This window comes from Diospyros lotus, chromosome 1, assembly GCF_014633365.1.
Source record: "Diospyros lotus cultivar Yz01 chromosome 1, ASM1463336v1, whole genome shotgun sequence".
In the NCBI taxonomy this organism is placed as follows: Eukaryota; Viridiplantae; Streptophyta; class Magnoliopsida; order Ericales; family Ebenaceae; genus Diospyros; species Diospyros lotus.
Window position 1 is genome coordinate 24,256,055 of NC_068338.1, and position 19,950 is coordinate 24,276,004.

Here is a 19,950-nt window from a genome sequence, read left to right on the forward strand (position 1 = left end):
TAATTGTACAAAAAATTAAAATATCTTGAGGGCTTATGGAGAAAAAATTTCAATTTCTGAGGGGGCTAAACTATAATTTTATAAACTAGGTGGGTTCAACTGGAATAAATAAAAGTTAATACACATATTGTGTAATAAAAAGAGGGCCAACCTAAATTTCTTAAAAGTTTCATGAAACTTACGCTACCACATTGCCACCACCGCCCACCACGAGACTCTAGGAAGGGCAGGAATCAGGTAAACTTTATGAATGTAGTGGACTTACGGGTCCATTTTTTCTGTAACATTGTCTTCAACTTAACTTCAAATTTAGAAAAGAAACAGAAAAAGAAACTTAGCTGACAGTGCTTAACCACCAAAGATCACTCCAAAAGGGTCAAAGTTTCACAACATCTAAACATGTGCAACACACATTCTTTTAGAGCCCTGATGACAAAACTCACACGTTTTTCCACCTTCAACGGAAAAAGAAAGAAGATATTTTGACAGAAAAGAAAACCAAAATAACTTATGTACATATGTACATTTTAAAAACACATAAAAGTATTTATCTTCCTTTGCTTTCCATTCCATAAATCTCAGTTCCAAACATACATAAATTAGGCTCATGTCACAATCATCCGTAAATCTTTGCCATCCCAAGTGCATGGAAAGAGAGAGGGAGAGAGATGTGCTCAGTACAACGGTGGATATTAACTATAAGAAGGTTTCCAATGCCATTCTAGTTTAGCAAACTAGATATACAGTATGTTCAAAGGAGGTTTCACAATTTGGGCAAATCTCAACACAGATGGAGGCCTTTTGTAATGCCAACAAGACAATCTGTGGCTCTCCACCTCCTCTTATTTATTTATTTATTTTTCTTGAAAGTCTAGCTAATACCAGCACAACTCACTGAATAAAAAATTTCTTCTCCTTCAAGCTTTCAATAGTTTCTTTGATGCTCTCCTTAGTAGGAATGAAATTGATGCCCAAGCTTTTTGCCTTTGACTTACATACCTGGAAAGTTGGCATAAATGGCTTGTCATCTGCACATCTGCAATAATTTGGGGGAGGAGCAAGTTAGAGATCAATAGGCAATGAGTTCATTTTAGAGTAAAAACTTGTTAGGGTTAGTGTTTGTTTTCATTTTGAAGTCTGTAACTTGTGGGAACAAGTTTATTCAAATGCATCTCAAATCTGGAATCTAGGCACCATATCATTTGGCACAAGCAATGACACGCATGACAGGTATCATGAATAACTAGAAATAGAGGCGCACACACACATGAAAGTTGTATTGTACGGGGTTATTTTCACAATAATCCTTGGAACATGCTCTAAAAACCTAGTAATATCAAATAATGGTTTTTCGGTTCAGTTGGGGTATCAAGTGGACCCAGTTTAGCCACATCAAAGGTTGGTTGATACCACGTAAGGAGAGTGTCTCCATTTGCAACAAATTTTTTTTTTCCAGGGAGGTAGGGTGAATTCTATTTAAACATTTACTAATATAAATGTCATATTGGGGAGTAAGTCATTTCCTCATATGTATGTATAGGTCATCATCTTTTCCCTTGTATGTTTATGTTGCAACATCTTTTTTCCCTCAAAAGTTGTGTATACTCAGTATGTCACTTTAATTTCAACTAAAAATACTCTTTTATTTGTGTGCTATTTTAAAAGAAAATATGCAAGTGTTTTTTCATACTGTATCTGGAATGTTTTTTGTTGTACAAGTTGAACTTAATCCACTCCAATATAAAAAATTGTTTATGGCAGATATACTAGAAAAATATTTTCTGTTATATCAGGGTTTCAAGGGGACAAATTTGATGACCACATCCGAAGATGGCTGATCTAGGTTATATGAAAGGGTAAAAGACATAGCAGCTAATGTATGCATACTTAATTCATGTTCATACTGGCTAAAAAATTGAAGCCGAAATGAAATATGTGTATTAACTATAATAGCCTCAGTATATTTAATAGTCCAAGACTCTTATGTAAAATCACTACTAAATGGTAATTTTGTGAAGGATTTCTTGCAACTTAAACATCATGCAACCCTATTATTCTTAAACATTTTCGAAATTTGAATAGTTGAAACAGAAATGTATAGACCCAGCCAAAAAAAAAAAACAGCGACTATGTATAGAACTGTTTCAACTGAAAGTTTGCCTCATCATCTTTGCTATATTTGTTCTGAATGTTTTTAATATCTCTGATATAACGGTATGTATTGATGAAATGATACTCCTTACATATATTGAATGACATTAAATATATGAATTGACGTCTTGCCAGTTTTCCACATTTTGGGGGTAAGAAGATACCTTTTTATGGAGAGAACGAATAATTCTTTTTTGGGTTGTATCCCCACTCTCTTGATATATTCATTTTCTCCAAATTATTGTGTCTCATATCAAAGCTTATTTATATAAATTTAATTGGTTAAAAAACTAGTAACATCCTAACTACTCTGAGAACAAAAATAATCAAATTAGAGCTTCATAAAAACTAAAAGAGTGATCTGGAGCCTCTATTTCTTGAGACAATTGTCACTTACTTTTCTGGAAGCTTAAGATCAGGAAAAAGCTCATGTATAATCTTCACGATTTCAGATAAGTGTGCAACTGTCTCAACCATGCAATATCTTCCATTAGCTGAAGGAATCTCAAATGCTTGAATATGCACATTGGCAACATCTTTGACATGAACCCATCCAATTGTATAGTTTGGAAATGTTTCTGAACCTGCATAGCAAAGGAGTTGGTCAGCAGGTTATGCAGATGAAGAAATCAAAACTCTCAGTTTATTTAGGACATTCCCATGCAGCAATTCTAGACAACCATGAATCTTAACATGTTCTGATCATGTTCTGTTTTAATTTTATTCACAATTAGATAAATGGACCGTATCTGAGCATATAAATGACTTGCAGGATTCTCAGGTTTTGTTTATCCCAATAGAATATAGAATAATGATGCTCCCCTGAGTCTGTCACTCCCTGGCGTCTCTTCCTTAGTTCTGGTTCAGTCTTCCTGTTTTCTACAGTTTGATTATCCCTCTGCAAGTTTCTGCCTCTATTTTCTCCTTATTTCTTCATCTCTTCTTTCTCTGCATCCCCCATCTCTTTAGCCATACATTTACAGCCATCAACGATAGTGGCACATTGACCATTCGAGCAGCAACATTCAGTTCCACAATTGTCACACACAGCAACAGACCAACGTGCAATCATCCACTGTCTTTCTGTCCACTCAATGCAACCCACCGCTTGCAGTCCTCTTCATTAATCTTGCTATTAGGGTGCACCTTGTAGAATTGTATTTCAAAATGGAACAATTATGAAGTGGGCTTTGTTAATCTTGAGGGTCATCCTATCACTTTCTTTATGACATTGTTATCTGTACTTACTTCTCCTCTTATAACACAGTCTAGGTCTATTGCATTACAAAATCGTTGGAAATGATTATCAATTTTGTTTTCATTATTCCATCACCAAAGTGTTATTCCATCACCAAAGTGTTTTCAAACCCCTACCTTTACTAGAGATCAACAGGTCTCCATTAGTAGCTTCCATCCTTCTTTAAGCATATATTCTTCCACTTTGGCCACTTCTCCCACAGTAAAGGGTCATCATGAAGATGTTATTGTAATTTGAGATGTTATTTTCTCACATAATGGTTTTGAAAAATATCTTCTGCTTGGGAAGAAAACTCAGATTTTGATGACAAAAATTTATAATTTTGATATGAACAATCTGAGTCGTAGCACTACCTTTTCTATTGAAGTGAGAGTTCTTTACTCAAGAGATATGGAGATCAGAAGATTTAAACTACTAGGTTATATGGGAATCTATATATATTTAGAGATTTAAGAGTATAAAAAATTTTATTCTATTTTGAGTGCTAGTCTTGGAAGAAATGGTATGGTTGCTCCTTTGTGACTAGAAGGACACAAGTTTGAGTCTTCGAAACAACTTCTTTGAAAATGAAGGATAATGGTGCATACAAAGAGGACCCTCCTTAACCCTCACACAGTGAGGAGCTTCATGCACTCGGGATACCCTTTGATAATTTTTCTATTTTAATTCCTACAGTAAGGTGGGTCATTCTGGGTATATAAACACCCCAAAGAAGTAAGGATTGTTCGATTCTGGATTATGCTGAATCAACTATCGAGTAATGATACTCTCATATCACATTCTCTCTCCTCCACCTCTCTTCCCTCTTTCTATGATTCTATCTTCAATTTCCAGTTCCCCTGCTCCCTGTTCTCCATTCTCCAAAGCTTCGGCTGCCACTTTGTCAGCACCCCCTTACTTCTTCATGTATCTTCTTCGCTTTTTCCTCTCTTATCAAATCTTTGTTCCTCTTCTTTTTGTCTGCTACCTCTACATCACAAGGTGACTATATCTAAATGATGAATTATGAATTACCATCCCCTTCCCTTGCGCACAAAAGAAGAAGAAGCAGACTGAAAAGAACGAAGTTGAATCAACTAAAAATTTTAAGCTTCCTGTTCCAGCAATAACTGATTTAGAATGGAAAAAATGGAGTCTTTATGTTCCTTGTCAATGAATAACAATCTTAAAATGAAGGAAACAGAAAGCCAAAACAATATATAAGATCTGGAGAATGCTTCGAATTAAAGAAACTAAACAATGCTGTTTCACAAGAGAATTTACTACTCCAGGTTTATGCAATAAAGGGAAACAAATCATCGCCAGTAAAAGAAAACTAATTAAGCAGATCATATACATGCAAGGAAGACATACCATTTATTAAGTTCAAAATTGCAGCAGCACTAGTATTAAGTGTTGGCTGCAATAACGGACCGATAACCATTGTAGGGTTTATTGTAACCATCTCAATACCCTTTTCTTTCACAAACTTCCAGGCAGCTTCTTCTGCTAAAGTCTTTGACAGCACATACCAAAGCTGATAGAAAAAAGGAAAGAGGGTGGACAAAGCCAGAATACTCAAATATATTAGAAAGAACAGCCACTACAGTTGTGAGTTATAAAAGGCATACAATGACATCAATTGAAACATAATACAATCAGAGAGTAAGAATTTGTTCTATAGTCATCCTACTTTCAGATATTAACAACACTTATAGGTGGTTGAATAAAGCAACAAACTATGTGGTAAATGAGCAAATGCTATATCTCAATAAGGGATGAGGATTTTTTCAATTTGCTTGGTCTAGAAACTCCAAATCACTTAATTGGGTTATCGAGATGACTAAGTTGCAGAGTTCTTGAGTCAATGGGTAAATCATATGTGAAATATATCCTAATCATTGAGTATTTCACCAGAGGTGCTGTAATTCCCAATATACCAGATCACGACCATATTCTCAGAAGCTCATTTCCACAGCTTCAAAACTTGGATGAACATCTAGAGTTCTGATTTCCAGCCATGGTTTAGCACACATATTTTGTCATGATTAAGAAAATGTACAGATGCTCGGAATTGTGAGATTATCAGTTACATAGAATAATTTGTTGGAACTTGGAAGCTAATCATTTCTAAGAATTGCACTCTCCCATGGCCAAATTTAAAAGTGAAAGCCCAGTTAAGACTCAGTGATTCACTGGAACTCGACTGCAGAATATTTGCTATGAATCCAGCTGTTATCTTGGGTGAAATTGTAATGCACTATATATTTCAGTAGCCTGCAAGCCTCAGTTAATACTCATTTGTGTTTAGATTAATTCAACTTAGTAGCATGATAGGGCAACTTTCTATGGGGAAAGGGGGCCCATTTCCTAGTGATTCTGATAATGTAACCTGCTGGTAGTCCAAGCAATTTGACAGCACTAAGTCCCTACACACACATGCAGCTACTTAAATAAATAGCACATAGAAGCACCTTATTTTGCTTGCAGAACTCCACATCAGAAAACCAGCTTTCATCAACTACTACTTCAGGAGTTCGGGGCTTGAAGTTGTATGACACTGCAGCCATAGAGGAAGTCAACACCACTCTTTTGACAGATGGGGTTTTTGCACATGCCTGAAGAACATTAAGTGTTCCCTTCAATGCAGGATCAATCAATTCTACCTGACATGAGAATGAGAAAGTTGAGTAACATAGAATAAAAGGTATTAACAAGAAAAGAAATGAAAAATAGCAGATGTCTAGTATATCCATTAAGGTTGCATTTGTCCGCAGTATACTTGATATATTTCCCCTGGCACTAGATGAACAAACCCACTAGCAAAAAATCATATGACTAGAGATTGCTGCTACAGTATTACTCACTGAGTAGATCATTAGTGAACTTCTGTAAATGGATTGTGAAGACATTTTGGTAGGGAAAAGATAGTGGCAATGCTGGCTGATCGTTATTATTTTTTTCCCAAGGATGTGTAGATACGTTGATAGATTGGTGAAAATGTTTGTCGATTTGGCAAAGGAAGCTCTAAACAAAGGACTGTATACTCCTTTACGAACCAAAGCACCTTGGCTTTATTTGAGCATGGATTTTTTGTTTAGACTTCAAAGGACAGCGAAAGGACTTGATTTGATTTTCTTTGTGGTGGACAGACATTGGAAAATGGAAAACATTAATCCATGCTGTAGAACTTTCGACTACATATTGATGAGTTATTTTTTTGAAAAGTAATCAAGTAATGTGAGCTTCCAACTTCTATTGTTTCGAGCAGAGATGTTAAATTTATGGGCCACTTTGGAGAACTTTATGGACGGAATTGGAACTCGATTCACAGATCAGTGCTTGTCATCTTCAATGTTTAAACCCATGGTCAAATGGAAACAATTAGTAGAAGCTTAGCAAACATGTTAAGGTGTCTTGAAGGGAATAATGTCAAGACATAGGGATTGGCGATATCACAAGTAGAATTTGCTCATAACAATTGAGTGAACAGGAGTACTATAAAGAAGGCACAATTTAAGTTGTGGACTTAAAACTCAATATGTGCTCCAGTTGATGCCAATGCCATTGCCACAAGAAGCTAGAGTAAATGATGACGGAAACCTTTCTCAACCCTATCCAGTGTGTCCATGAGGAAGTTAGAGCAGCTCTAAAGGTCAGCAGTGAAGGTTATTCTTCTGCTAGCAATCTACATTCATGAGTGAAAAAAATTGAAGAAGTTGACCTAGAACATTTTTGAAGAAGTTGACCTAGAACATTTTCACTTCCTGAGTCAAGATAAGCTTTCCTATAATGATACCTATCACAACACAAGCTTAAGACTATAAACTCCATATGAGAAACAAACAAGGAACAGTATACACGTGTGCCTATGTATGCAGAAACATGAATCATTTGAACCTGGGGATCTTTAACGTCATGATAGAAAGGCGATGCTGTGTGAAAGACACCCTCACAGTCATCAATTGCAGAATTAAAGGAACCTTCTTCCAGTAGGTTTGCTTTAAACAAGTGAAGTTTCTCTTTGGCTCCCTCAAGTGCATGCAAGTGCTCTACCTTCTTTGCATCACCTGCAAGTCAAAACCAAGAATCAAAATTTATTTTGATTGCACTATCTCCATTAGCTTGGGCAAGAATTTGTTAAACAGTTTGAGAGCACGGGGAAATGGCAAAAGAAATAATTATCAAATAGAATTTTCATCAGCTTGGCTAGGGTCATTTTCAAACCTAGCTATCACATAGGATTTTCTAGTTCTGGGTTTAAGATTTTTACTTTTGAAGCAACTGAAATTTCATTCATGTAAATTCACATAACCATTTGAAAAATAAAAGAAGCAATTATCAAATGATAAAGTATTCAGATTGTAATAGTGAAGTTAAAAGTTGAGAGCAAATTAAATCAAGAGATGATTAAAAGGTTAAACATTGCAATTATCATATTGTAGCGGGGTACATCGATTAGGGTGTTGTTTGGAGAGGGTGACTTTGGGTGTAGTGGGATTATAAGGTTGGATGCGAGGGTTTTATCTTTTCTATAAACTTGTTACTAGTTTTATCATCCCGTGCAATGCACGGAAGTTCATATGTATTGAATTTATTTAAAATTAATAATTATAATTTTTGTACGTGTAAATAAACATGACAATAATGAAAGCTTAAGAAGTGAATATAGTAATGTGATATATTTGTTTAAAAAGTTAATATATTTTGAGAAAATTACTATAAATTTAGAAAAATTACATAATGTATAAATATCGAAATAGAAACTGAAAATGGGCGGAAAAAGGATTTGGCGACTGTTTAGTTATAATATATAATATAGAAATGTGATAACATATGATAAATATAAATAGCCTATACAAAATAATAAATAATATGACAACATATGATAAATTATATTATTAAAAAAACATATGATAAATTAGTAACATAAATAATAAAAATATAAAACATAATAAAATTTTCAAAAGAAATATGACAACATATGTTAAATATAAATGGCCTATACAAAATATTAATTTTGTCAAAATAACTTAAACGACTTATTTAAAATAATTCAATTTTGCCTAAATAACTAATTTAACATAACTTACAAACTAATTATTTTTCAAAATTAAGTAATAACATAAACATATAAAAGATTTGTACTTTTTTTGCATGGTTTTGAAACTAATTAAGGGTTTTAGAGTTTGGAGTGGCGGTTTTATTGAGAGAGAATGAGAGGTAAATTATGGGAAATAAAATAAAAATTTAAATTTATTTTTTTAAAAAAATTTACTTGGCAGTCTGTATTCAGCAATATTACTTGATATCTCAAGATTTCTCCCGATTTAAAAACGTCTCCTTTTTTTTGTAATTTATTTCAATTAAAATTTTATGTTAATATTTACAAATTAATAATATAGATTAGATCTTAACTCTTCGTATCCCAGCATACATACACATTCTCTAAACACTATTCAACCATAAAAAAAAATCATCTACATGTTTCAAGAACTACACGTTTTTCACAAATCTAGATTTAAATTAATGACCTATAAAAATTTTATTTTGGGTAAGAAAAAAAAATAATAATAAAATATGAAAATAGAAACTGAAAATGGGCAGAAAAAGATTTGATGGTTGTTTTGTTATAATAATATATATATAGATATAGATTCACATAGCGAACCTTGTTCGTCCATCGACCATCGCCTGTGAATGCCCACAATTTGCTGAAACACGTTATTTCTGTGTTTCTTTGATTTTAATCCTTTGTGGATGTAGCAGAATTTAGTTTTTGCGTTTGATTTTTCTCAACACTTATGAAAGGATGTCAAGTTCCGTGTCTGGGGGTTCCAAATCGTTAAAAAGGGAGACTGCAAAGATATTATTTTTATCTAACACAAATGCACATAATTGAAAGACGAGCCTTAGTCTTAGTCTTAGTAGCAATCATAAAATCAGCTGTAATCGAGAATAATGCGGAAACTCAGATAATAGAAAGAAAGGGAGAAGCATGCAAACTTAAGTCTTAGTCTTAGTAGCAATCATAAAATCAGCTGTAATCGAGAATAACACCAAAACTCAGACAATAGAAAGAAAAGGAGAAGCATGCAAACGTGTGTGTGTGTGTGTGTGTAAGAAAGGGAGAGAGGACTGACTAGGATCTCGAACAGTAGCCTTGACAGTGTAGCCGCGTTGCAGTAAGAGCTTCACCAGCCACGACGCTATGTACCCCGACGCCCCCGTAACGCACACCGTTTTCCCGATCCCGCTCATCTCTGCTCTGCTCCTTACTCTTCTTCTCCCCTCTCTGATGCATATAAATAAATATGTCCGCCGCCGTGCCGGAGGTGCTGGTGTTAGACACGTATCTCAGCCGCCGGAGGTTTTCCTGATAGGCACGTCTCTTCTCCCCCCCCCCACAAGGCGTCACGGCTTACATTTGCGGACAAGATCATATTCCAGTCAGTCATTTTCATCTTTTACTATATTTTACTTGGCTAAGATTAAAAGTTTTTTCTTTTATTTTTTTGGAATTTAACAGTTTGATATAGCTTCAGTTTAAGGTAACAAGTATTCTATATACTGATTATACTAAGAAATTAAAAAAAATAAAATAAAACTTATACGATAGTTTAGTTCGTTTCAAGAGAATTTACATATTTCAACTATTTTGATTTTTTTTATTTTTTTTATTCAAATTAAGCTAATTCAAAACTCAAAATCAAATGTATTTCCATAAACATTCTCTCAAACTGGCATGCCTTGGTCTCCTTAATTTTTTTTTTTCTCCAAGATTAACACCACGATTATGAACACAAATATTGCAATATCTTGAGTTTTTATTATGAAAGAAATTAAATTAGCCTACCTTGGCATGTAATTTGACAATCAGAGTGATTATGTAAGGGTAGAATGCAAGAATTACCCATCTTTTTGCAATATTTTGAAATTTTATGAAATTTTGTAAAAATAAGAAAAATTATTCGATTTTGAAATGGGTAAAAATATGAAAAATAATAATAATTTTTATCTTTAGGTATTGGGAAAATATGTACATATACAATATAATAATAACAAAAAATCAAAGCAATATTTAAGAATAAATTAATAAAATTATTTAGAAATTAAGAAACATCTTGGCTAATAATTAGTATTAAGATAAGATTAGGTAATGATTAAAGGCCTAATTGCAAAAAAATTTAAAATATCTTGAGGGCTTATGGAGAAAAAAATTCAATTTCTGAGGGGGTTAAACTAAAATTTTATAAAATAGATGGGTTAAAATGGAATAAATAAAAGTTCATAGACATATGTGTAATAAAAAGAGGGCCAACCTAAATTTCTCAAAAGTTTCATCAAACTTATGCTGCCACATTGCCACCGTCGCCAACCACGACACTCCATGAATGGCTGGAATCAGGTAAAATTTATGAATGTAGTGGACTTATGGGTCCATTTTTTCTGTAACATTGTCTTCAACTTAACTTCAAATTTAGAAAAGAAACAGAAAAAAAAACTTAGCTGACAGTGCTTAACCATCAAAGATCACTCCAAAAGGGTCAAAAGTTTCAAAACATCTAAACATGCGCAACACATTCTTTTAGAGCCCTGATGACAAAACTCACATGTTATTCCACCATCAACAGAAAAGGAAAGAAGATATTTTGACAGAAAAGAAAACCAAAATAACTTATGTACATATACACATTTTAAAAACACATAAAAGTATTTATCTTCCTTTGCTTTCCATTCCATAAATCTCAGTTCCAAACATACATAAATTAGGCTCACGTCACAATCATCCGTAAATCTTTGCCATGCGAAAGAGAGAGGGATGTGCTGAAAACAACGGTGGATATTAACTATAAGAAGGTTTCCAATGCCATTCTAGTTCTAGTTTAGCAAACTAGATATACAGTATGTTCAAAGGAGGTTTCACAATTTGGGCAAATCTCAACACAGATGGAGGCCTCTTGTAATGCCAACAAGACAATCTGTGGCTCTCTACCTTCTCTTATTTATTTATTTATTTTTCTTGAAAGTCAAGCTAATACCAGCACAACTCACTGAATGAAAAATTTCTTCTCCTTCAAGCTTTCAATAGTTTCTTTGATGCTCTCCTTAGTAGGAATGAAATCGATGCCCAAGCTTTTTGCCTTTGACTTACATACCTGGAAAGTTGGCATAAATGGCTTGTCATCTGCACATCTGCAATAATTTGGGGGAGGAGCAAGTTAGAGATCAATAGGCAATGAGTTCATTTTAGAGTAAAAACTTGTTATGGTTAGTGTTTGTTTTCATTTTGAAGTCTGTAACTTCTGGGAACAAGTTTATTCAAATGCATCTCAAATTTGGAATCTAGGCACCATATCATTTGGCAAGAGCAATGACACGCATGACAGGTTTCATGAACAATTAGAAATAGAGGCGCGCGCACACACATTTAAGTTGTATTGTACGGGGTTATTTTCACAATAATCCTTGGAACATGCTCTAAGAACCTAGTAATATCAAATAATGGTTTTTCGGTTCAGTTGGAGTATCAAGTGGACCCAGTTTAGCCACATCAAAGGTTGGTTGATACCTCGCAAGGAGAGTGTCCCCATTTGCAACAATTTTTTTTTTTTTTTCCAGGGAGGTAGGGTGAATTCTATTTAAACATTTACTAATACAAATTTCATATTTGGGAGTAAGTCATTTCCTCATATGTATGCATAGGTCATCATCTTTTCCCTTGTATGTTTATGTTGCAACATCTTTTTTCCCTCAAAAGTTGTGTATGGTCAGTATGTCACTTTAATTTCAAATAAAAATACTCTTTTATTTGTGTGCTTAAAAGAAAATATGCAAGTGTTTTTTCATACTGTATCTGGAATGTTTTTTGTTGTGTAAGTTGAACTTAATCCACTCCAATATAAAAAATTGTTTATAGCAGATATACTAGAAAAATATTTTCTGTTATATCAGGGTTTCAAGGGGACAAATTTTATGACCACATCCGAAGATGGCTGATCTAGGTTATATGAAAGGGTAAAAGACATAGCAGCTAATGTAATCATACTTAATTCATGTTCATACTGGCTAAAAAATTGAAGCCGAAATGAAATATGTGTGTTAACTATAATAGCCTTGGTATATTTAATAGTCCAAGACTCTTATGTAAAATCACTACTAAATGGTAATTTTGTGAAGGATTTCTTGCAACTTAAACATCATGCAACCCTATTATGCTTAAACATTTTTGAAATTTAAATAGTCGAAACAGAAATGTATAGACCCAGCCCCCCCCAAAAAAAAAAAAAAAACAACAACAACTATGTATAGAACTGTTTCAACTGAAAGTTTGTCTCATCATCTTTGCTATATTTGTTCTAAATGATTTTAATATCTCTGATATAACGGTATGTATAGTTGAAATGATGCTCCTTACATATATTGAATGACATTAAATATATGAATTGACGTCTTGCCAGTTTTCCATATTTTGGGGATTATACAGAGAACGAACAATTCTTTTTTGGGTAGTATCCCCACACTCTTGATATATTCATTTTCTCCAAATTATTGTGTCTCATATCAAAGCTTATTTGTATAAATTTAATTGGTTAAAAAACTAGTAACATCCTAAGTACTTTGAGAACAAAAATAATCAAATTAGAGCTTCACAAAAACTAAAAGAGTCATCTGGAGACTCTATTTCTTGAGACAATTATCACTTACTTTTCTGGAAGCTTAAGATCAGGAAAAAGCTCATGTATAATCCTCACGGTTTCAGATAAGTGTGCAACTGTCTCAACCATGCAATATCTTCCATTAGCTGAAGGAATCTCAAATGCTTGAATATGCGCATTGGCAACATCTTTGACATGAACCCATCCATATGAATAATTTCGAAATGTTTCTGAACCTGCATAACAAAGGAGTTGGTCAGCAGGTTATGCAGATGAAGAAATCAAAACTCTCAGTTTATTTAGGACATTCCCATGCAGCAATTCTAGACAACCATGAATCTTAACATGTTCTGATGATGTTCTGTTTTAATTTTATTCACAATTAGATAAATAGACCGTATCTGAGCACATAAATGCCTTGCAGGATTCTCAGGTTTTGTTTATCCCCATAGAATATAGAATAATGATGCTCCTCTGAGTCTCACTCCCTGGCCTCTCTTCCTTAGTTCTGGTTCAGTCTTCCTGTTTTCAACAGTTTGATTATCCCTCTGCTCACTTTCTGCCTCCTCTATTTTCTCCTTATTTCTTCATCTCTTCTTTCTCTGCATCCCCCATCTCTTTAGCCATACATTTTACAGCCATCAATGATAGTGGCACATTGACCATTCGAGCAGCAACATTCAGTTCCACAATTGTCACACACAGCAACAGACCAACGAGCAATCATCCACTGGCAATGCTCCACTGTCTTTCTGTCCACTCAATGCAACCAACCGCTTGCACTCCTCTTCATTAATCTTCCTATTAGGGTGCACCTTGTAGAATTGTATTTCAAAATGGAACAATTATGAAGTGGGTTTTGTTAATCTTGAGGGTCATCCTATAACTTTCTTTACGACATTGCTATCTGTACTTCTCCTCTTAAAACACAGTCTAGGTCTATTGCATTACAAAATCGTTGGAAATGATTATCAATTTTGTTTTCATTATTCCATCACCAAAGTGTTATTCCATCACCAAAGTGTTTTCAAACCCTAACTTTACTAGAGATCAACAGGTTTCCACTAGTAGCTTCCATCCTTCTTTAAGCATATATACTTCCATTTTGGCCACTTCTCCCACAGTAAAGGGTCATCATGAATATGTTATTGTAATTTGAGATGCTATTTTCTCACATAATTGTTTTGAAAAATATCTTCTGCTTGCGAAGAAAACTCAGATTTTGATGACAAAAATTTATAATTTTGATATGAACAATCTGAGTCATACCACTACCTTTTCTCTTGAAGTAAGAGTTCTTTACTCAAGAGATATGGAGATCAGAAGATTTAAACTACTAGGTCATATGGGAATCTATATATATTTAGAAATTTAAGAGCATAAAAAATTTTATTCTATTTTGAGTGCTAGTCTCGGAAGAAATGGTATAGTTGCTCCTTTGTGACTAGAAGGACACAAGTTTGAGTCTTCGAAACAACTTCTTTGAAAATGAAGGATAATGGTGCATACAAAGAGGACCCTCCTTAACCCTCGCAGAGTGAGGAGCTTCATGCACTCGGGATGCCCTTTGATAATTTTTCTATTTTAATTCCTACAGTAAGGTGGGTCATTCTGGGTATATAAACACCCCAAAGAAGTAGGGATTGTTCAATTCTGGATTATGCTGAATCAACTATCGAGTAATGATACTCTCTCCTCCACCTCTCTTCCCTCTTTCTATGATTCCATCTTCAATTTCCAGTTCCCCTGCTCCCTGTTCTCCATTCTCCAAAGCTTCAGCTGCCACTTTGTCAGCACCCCCTACTTCTTCATGTATCTTCTTCCCTTTTTCCTTTCTTATCAAATCTTTGTTCCTCTTCTTTTTGTCTGCTACCTCTACATCACAAGGTGACTATATCTAAATGATGAATTATGAATTACCATCCCCCTCCCTTGCGCACAAAAGAAGAAGAAGAAGAAGAAGAAGAAGAAGAAGCAGAAGCAGACTGAAAAGAATGAAGTTGAATCAACTAAAAATTTTAAGCTTCCTGTTCCAGCAATAACTGATTTAGAATGGAAAAAATGGAGTCTTTATGTTCGTTGTCAATGAATAACAATCTTAAAATGAAGGAAACAGAAAGCCAAAACAATATATAAGATCTGGAGAATGCTTTGAATTAAAGAAACTAAACAATGCTGTTTCACAAGAGAATTTACTACTCCAGGTTTATGCAATAAAGGGAAACAAATCATCGCCAGTAAAAGAAAACTAATTAAGCATATCATATACATGCAAGGAAGACATACCATTTATTAAGTTCAAAATTGCAGCAGCACTAGTATTAAGTGTTGGCTGCAATAACGGACCGATAACCATTGCAGGGTTTATTGTAATCATCTCAATACCCTTTTCTTTCACAAACTTCCAGGCAGCTTCTTCTGCTAAAGTCTTTGACAGCACATACCAAAGCTGATAGAAAAAAGGAAAGAGGGTGGACAAAGCCAGAATACTCAAATAAATTAGAAAGAACAGCCACTATAGTTGTGTGTTATAAAAGGCATACAATGACATCAATTGAAACATAATACAATCAGAGAGTAAGAATTTGTTCTATAGTCATCCTACTTTCAGATATTAACAACACCTATAGGTGGTTGAATAAAACAACAAACTATGTGGTAAATGAGCAAATGCTATATCTCAATAAGGGATGAGGATTTTTTCAATTTGCTTGGTCTAGAAACTCCAAATCACTTAATTGGGTTATGGAGATGATTAAGTTGCAGAGTTCTTGAGTCAATGGGTAAATCATAAGTGAAATATATCCTAAGCATTGAGTATTTCACCAGAGGTGCTGCAATTCCCAATATACCAGATCACGACCATATTCTCACAAGCCCATTTCCACAGCCTCGAAACTTGGATGAACATCTAGAGTTCTGATTTCCGGCAGTGGTTTAGCACAAATACTTTGTCATGATTAAGAAAATGTACAGATGCTTGGAATTGTGATATTATCAGTTACATAGAATAATTTGTTGGAACTTGGAGGCTAATCATTTCTAAGAATTGCACTCTCCCATGGCCAAATTTAAAAGTGAAAGCCCAGTTAAGACTCTGATTCACTGGAACTCGACTGCAGAATATTTGCTATGAATCCAGCTGTTATCTTGAGACCCATACATTAGAGGACAATCCATCCATGCATGAAGTGGAGCAAAATGTAAATTCAACTCATGGCATGCTCATGCAAGGAAAAATAAACAACCATCTGAAACTATTGGTGCTCAAGAAACTCTTAATTGTGGTATATCTATGTGATAAAATCAAAATACTAGGTGAAATTGTAATACACTATATCTTTCAGTAGCCTGCAAGCCTCAGTTAATACTCATTTGTGTTTAGATTAATTCAACTTAGTAGCATTATAGGGCAACTTTCTATGGGGAAAGGGGGCCCATTTCCTAGTGATTCTGATAATGTGACCTGCTGGTAGTCCAAGCAATTTGACAGCACTAAGTCCCTACACACACATGTAGCTACTTAAAATAAATAGCACATAGAAGCACCTTATTTTGCTTGCAGAACTCCACATCAGAAAACCAGCTCTCATCAACTACTACTTCAGGAGTTCGGGGCTTGAAGTTGAATGCCACTGCAGCCATAGAGGAAGTCAACACCACTCTTTTGACAGATGGGGTTTTTGCACATGCCTGAAGAACATTAAGTGTTCCCTTCAATGCAGGATCAATCAATTCTACCTGACACGAGAATGAGAAAGTTGAGTAACATAGAATAAAAGGTATTAACAAGAAAAGAAATGAAAAATAGCAGATGTCTAGTATATCCATTAAGGTTGCATTTGTCCGCAATATACTTGATATATTTCCCCTGGCACTAGATGAACAAACCCACTAGCAAAAAATCATATGACTAGAGATTGCTGCTACAGTATTACTCACTGAGTAGATCATTAGTGAACTTCTGTAAATGGATTGTGAAGACATTTTGGTAGGGAAAAGATAGTGGCAATGCTGGCTGATTGTTATTATTTTTTCCCAAGGATGTGTAGATACGTTGATAGATTGGTGAAAATGTTTGTTGATTTGGCAAAGGAAGCTCTAAACAAAGGACTGTATACTCCTTTACGAACCAAAGCACCTTGGCTTTATTTGAGCATGGATTTTTTGTTTAGACTTCAAAGGACAGCGAAAGGACTTGATTTGATTTTCTTTGTGGTGGACAGACATTGGAAAATGGAAAACATTAATCCATGCTGTAGAACTTTCGACTACATATTGATGAGTTATTTTTTTGAAAAGTAATCAAGTAATGTGAGCTTCCAACTTCTATTGTTTCGAGCAGAGATGTTAAATTTATGGGCCACTTTGGAGAACTTTATGGACGGAATTGGAACTCGATTCACATATCAGTGCTTGTCATCTTCAATGTTTAAAACCCATGGTCAAATGGAAACAATTAGTAGAAGCTTAGCAAACATGTTAAGGTGTCTTGAAGGGAATAATGTCAAGACATAGGGATTGGCGATATCACAAGTAGAATTTGCTCATAACAAACAGGAGTATAAAGAAGGCACAATTTAAGTTGTGAACTTAAAACTCAACAAGCGCTTCAGTTGATGCCAATGCCATTGCCACAAGAAGCAAGAGTAAATGATGATGGGAAACCTTCCTCAACCCTATCCATTATGTCCATGAGGAAGTTAGAGCAGCTCTAAAGGTCAGCAGTGAAGGTTATTCTTCTGCTAGTAATCTACATTCACGAGTGAAAAAAATTGAAGAAGTTGACCTAGAACATTTTCACTTCATGAGGCAAGATAAGCTTTCCTAATGATACCCATCACAACACAAGCTTAAGACTATAAACTCCATATGCGAAACAAACAAGGAACAATATACACGTGTGCCTACGTATGCAGAAACATGAATCATTTGAACCTGGGGATCTTTAACGTCATGATAGAAAGGTGATGCTGTGTGAAAGACACCCTCACAGTCATCAATTGCAGAATTAAAGGAACCTTCTTCCAGTAGGTTTGCTTTAAACAAGTGAAGTTTCTCTTTGGCTCCCTCAAGTACATGCAAGTGCTCTACCTTCTTTGCATCACCTGCAAGTCAAAACCAAGAATCAAAATTTATTTTGATTGCACTATCTCTATTAGCTTGGGCAAGAATTTGTTAAACAGTTTGAGAGCACGGGGAAATGGCAAAAGAAACAATTATCAAATAGAATTTTCATCAGCTCGGCTAGGATCATTTTCAAACCTAGCTATCACATAGGATTTTCTAGTTCTGGGTTTAAGATTTTTACTTTTGAAGCAACTGAAATTTCATTCATGTAACTTCACATAACCATTTGAAAAATAAAAGAAGCAATTATCAAATGATAAAGTATTCAGATTGTAATAGTGAACTTAAAAGTTGAAAGCAAATTAAATCAAGAAAGGATTAAACGGTTAAACAATGCAATTATCATATTGTAGCAGGGCAGATCGATTAGGGTGTTGTTTGGAGAGGGTGACTTTGGGTGTAGTTGGATTATAAGGTTGGATGCGAGGGTTTTATCTTTTCTATAAACTTGTTATTCACATAGCGAACCTTGTTCGTCCATTGACCATCGCCTGTGAATGCCCACAATTTGCTGAAACACGTTATTTCTGTATTTCTCTGATTTTAATCCTTTGTGGATGTAGCAGAATTTAGTTTTTGCGTTTAATTTTTCTCAACACTTATGAAAGCATGTCACGTTCCGTGTCTGTGGGTTCCAAATCGTTAAAAAGGGAGACTGCAAAGATATTATTTTTATCTAACACAAATGCACATAATTGAAAGACGAGCCTTAGTCTTAGTCTTAGTAGCAATCATAAAATCAGCTGTAATCGAGAATAATGCCGAAACTCAGATAATAGAAAGAAAGGGAGAAGCATGCAAACTTAAGTCTTAGTCTTAGTAGCAATCATAAAATCAGCTGTAATCGAGAATAACACCAAAACTCAGATAATAGAAAGAAAAGGAGAAGCATGCAAACGTGTGTGTGTGTGTGTGTGTAAGAAAGGGAGAGAGGACTGACTAGGATCTCGAACAGTAGCCTTGACAGTGTAGCCGCGTTGCAGTAAGAGCTTCACCAGCCACGACGCTATGTACCCCGACGCCCCCGTAACGCATACCGTTCTCCCGATCCCGCTCATCTCTGCTCTGCTCCTTACTCTTCTTCTCCCCTCTCTGATGCATATAAATAAATATGTCCGCCGCCGCGCCGGAGGTGCTGCTGTTAGACACGTATCTCAGCCGCCGGAGGTTTTCCTGATAGGCACGTCTCTTCACCCACCCGCCCCAAGGCGTCATAGCTTACATTTGCGGACAAGATCGCATTCCGGTCAGTCATTTACGTCACAGCTTACTATATTTTACGTGGCTAAGATTTAAAGTTTTTTCTTTTTTCTTTTATTTTTTTGGAATTTAACAGTTTGATATAGTTTCAGTTTAAGGTAACAAGTATTCTATATACTGATTATACTAAGAAATTAAAAACAAAAAAATAAAATAAAACTTATACGATAGTTTAGTTCGTTTCAAGATTAACACCACGATTATGAACACAAATTTTGGATATATAATTCAATTATTTTCTGACGATGATAAAGTCATAAATATATATTTTTTATCATTACTTGGTTTAATAATAAGATTTTTTACAAATATGATTATGGGATTGAAAGTGATTGGTTAAAGCCTGTGAATGCTCTCTTCATCTAAATATTTGCAAATCCGTGGCCCTCCCCCTCCCTCTCACACAGTTACAAAATCTCTGAGCTGATCATGGAGCTTATGCCTAGTTTGCATGATTAACTAAAACTTGAGTGCCAGCGTGAATCGGGAAAGCTAATTGTGATGGGTAGTTTG

General features: G+C 34.8%; 2 protein-coding genes across 2 annotated transcripts; both read right to left on the reverse strand.

Annotated features, from left to right (window-relative positions):
- Positions 1-540: 540 nt before the first annotated feature.
- Positions 541-9,784, reverse strand: LOC127806529 (phenylacetaldehyde reductase-like). Its single transcript, XM_052343894.1, has 6 exons — positions 9,532-9,784; positions 7,289-7,458; positions 5,863-6,054; positions 4,763-4,925; positions 2,549-2,735; positions 541-1,036 (listed from the first exon to the last, which is right to left on the reverse strand). Exons 1-6 carry the CDS (start codon positions 9,647-9,649, stop codon positions 892-894), a joined length of 975 nt encoding a protein of 324 aa, XP_052199854.1. The 5' UTR covers positions 9,650-9,784; the 3' UTR covers positions 541-891.
- Positions 9,785-11,083: 1,299 nt separating this feature from the next.
- On the reverse strand, positions 11,084-19,385 carry LOC127806522 (phenylacetaldehyde reductase-like). Its single transcript, XM_052343880.1, has 6 exons — positions 19,118-19,385; positions 17,986-18,155; positions 16,597-16,788; positions 15,334-15,496; positions 13,097-13,283; positions 11,084-11,584 (listed from the first exon to the last, which is right to left on the reverse strand). Exons 1-6 carry the CDS (start codon positions 19,233-19,235, stop codon positions 11,440-11,442), a joined length of 975 nt encoding a protein of 324 aa, XP_052199840.1. The 5' UTR covers positions 19,236-19,385; the 3' UTR covers positions 11,084-11,439.
- Positions 19,386-19,950: the final 565 nt, after the last annotated feature.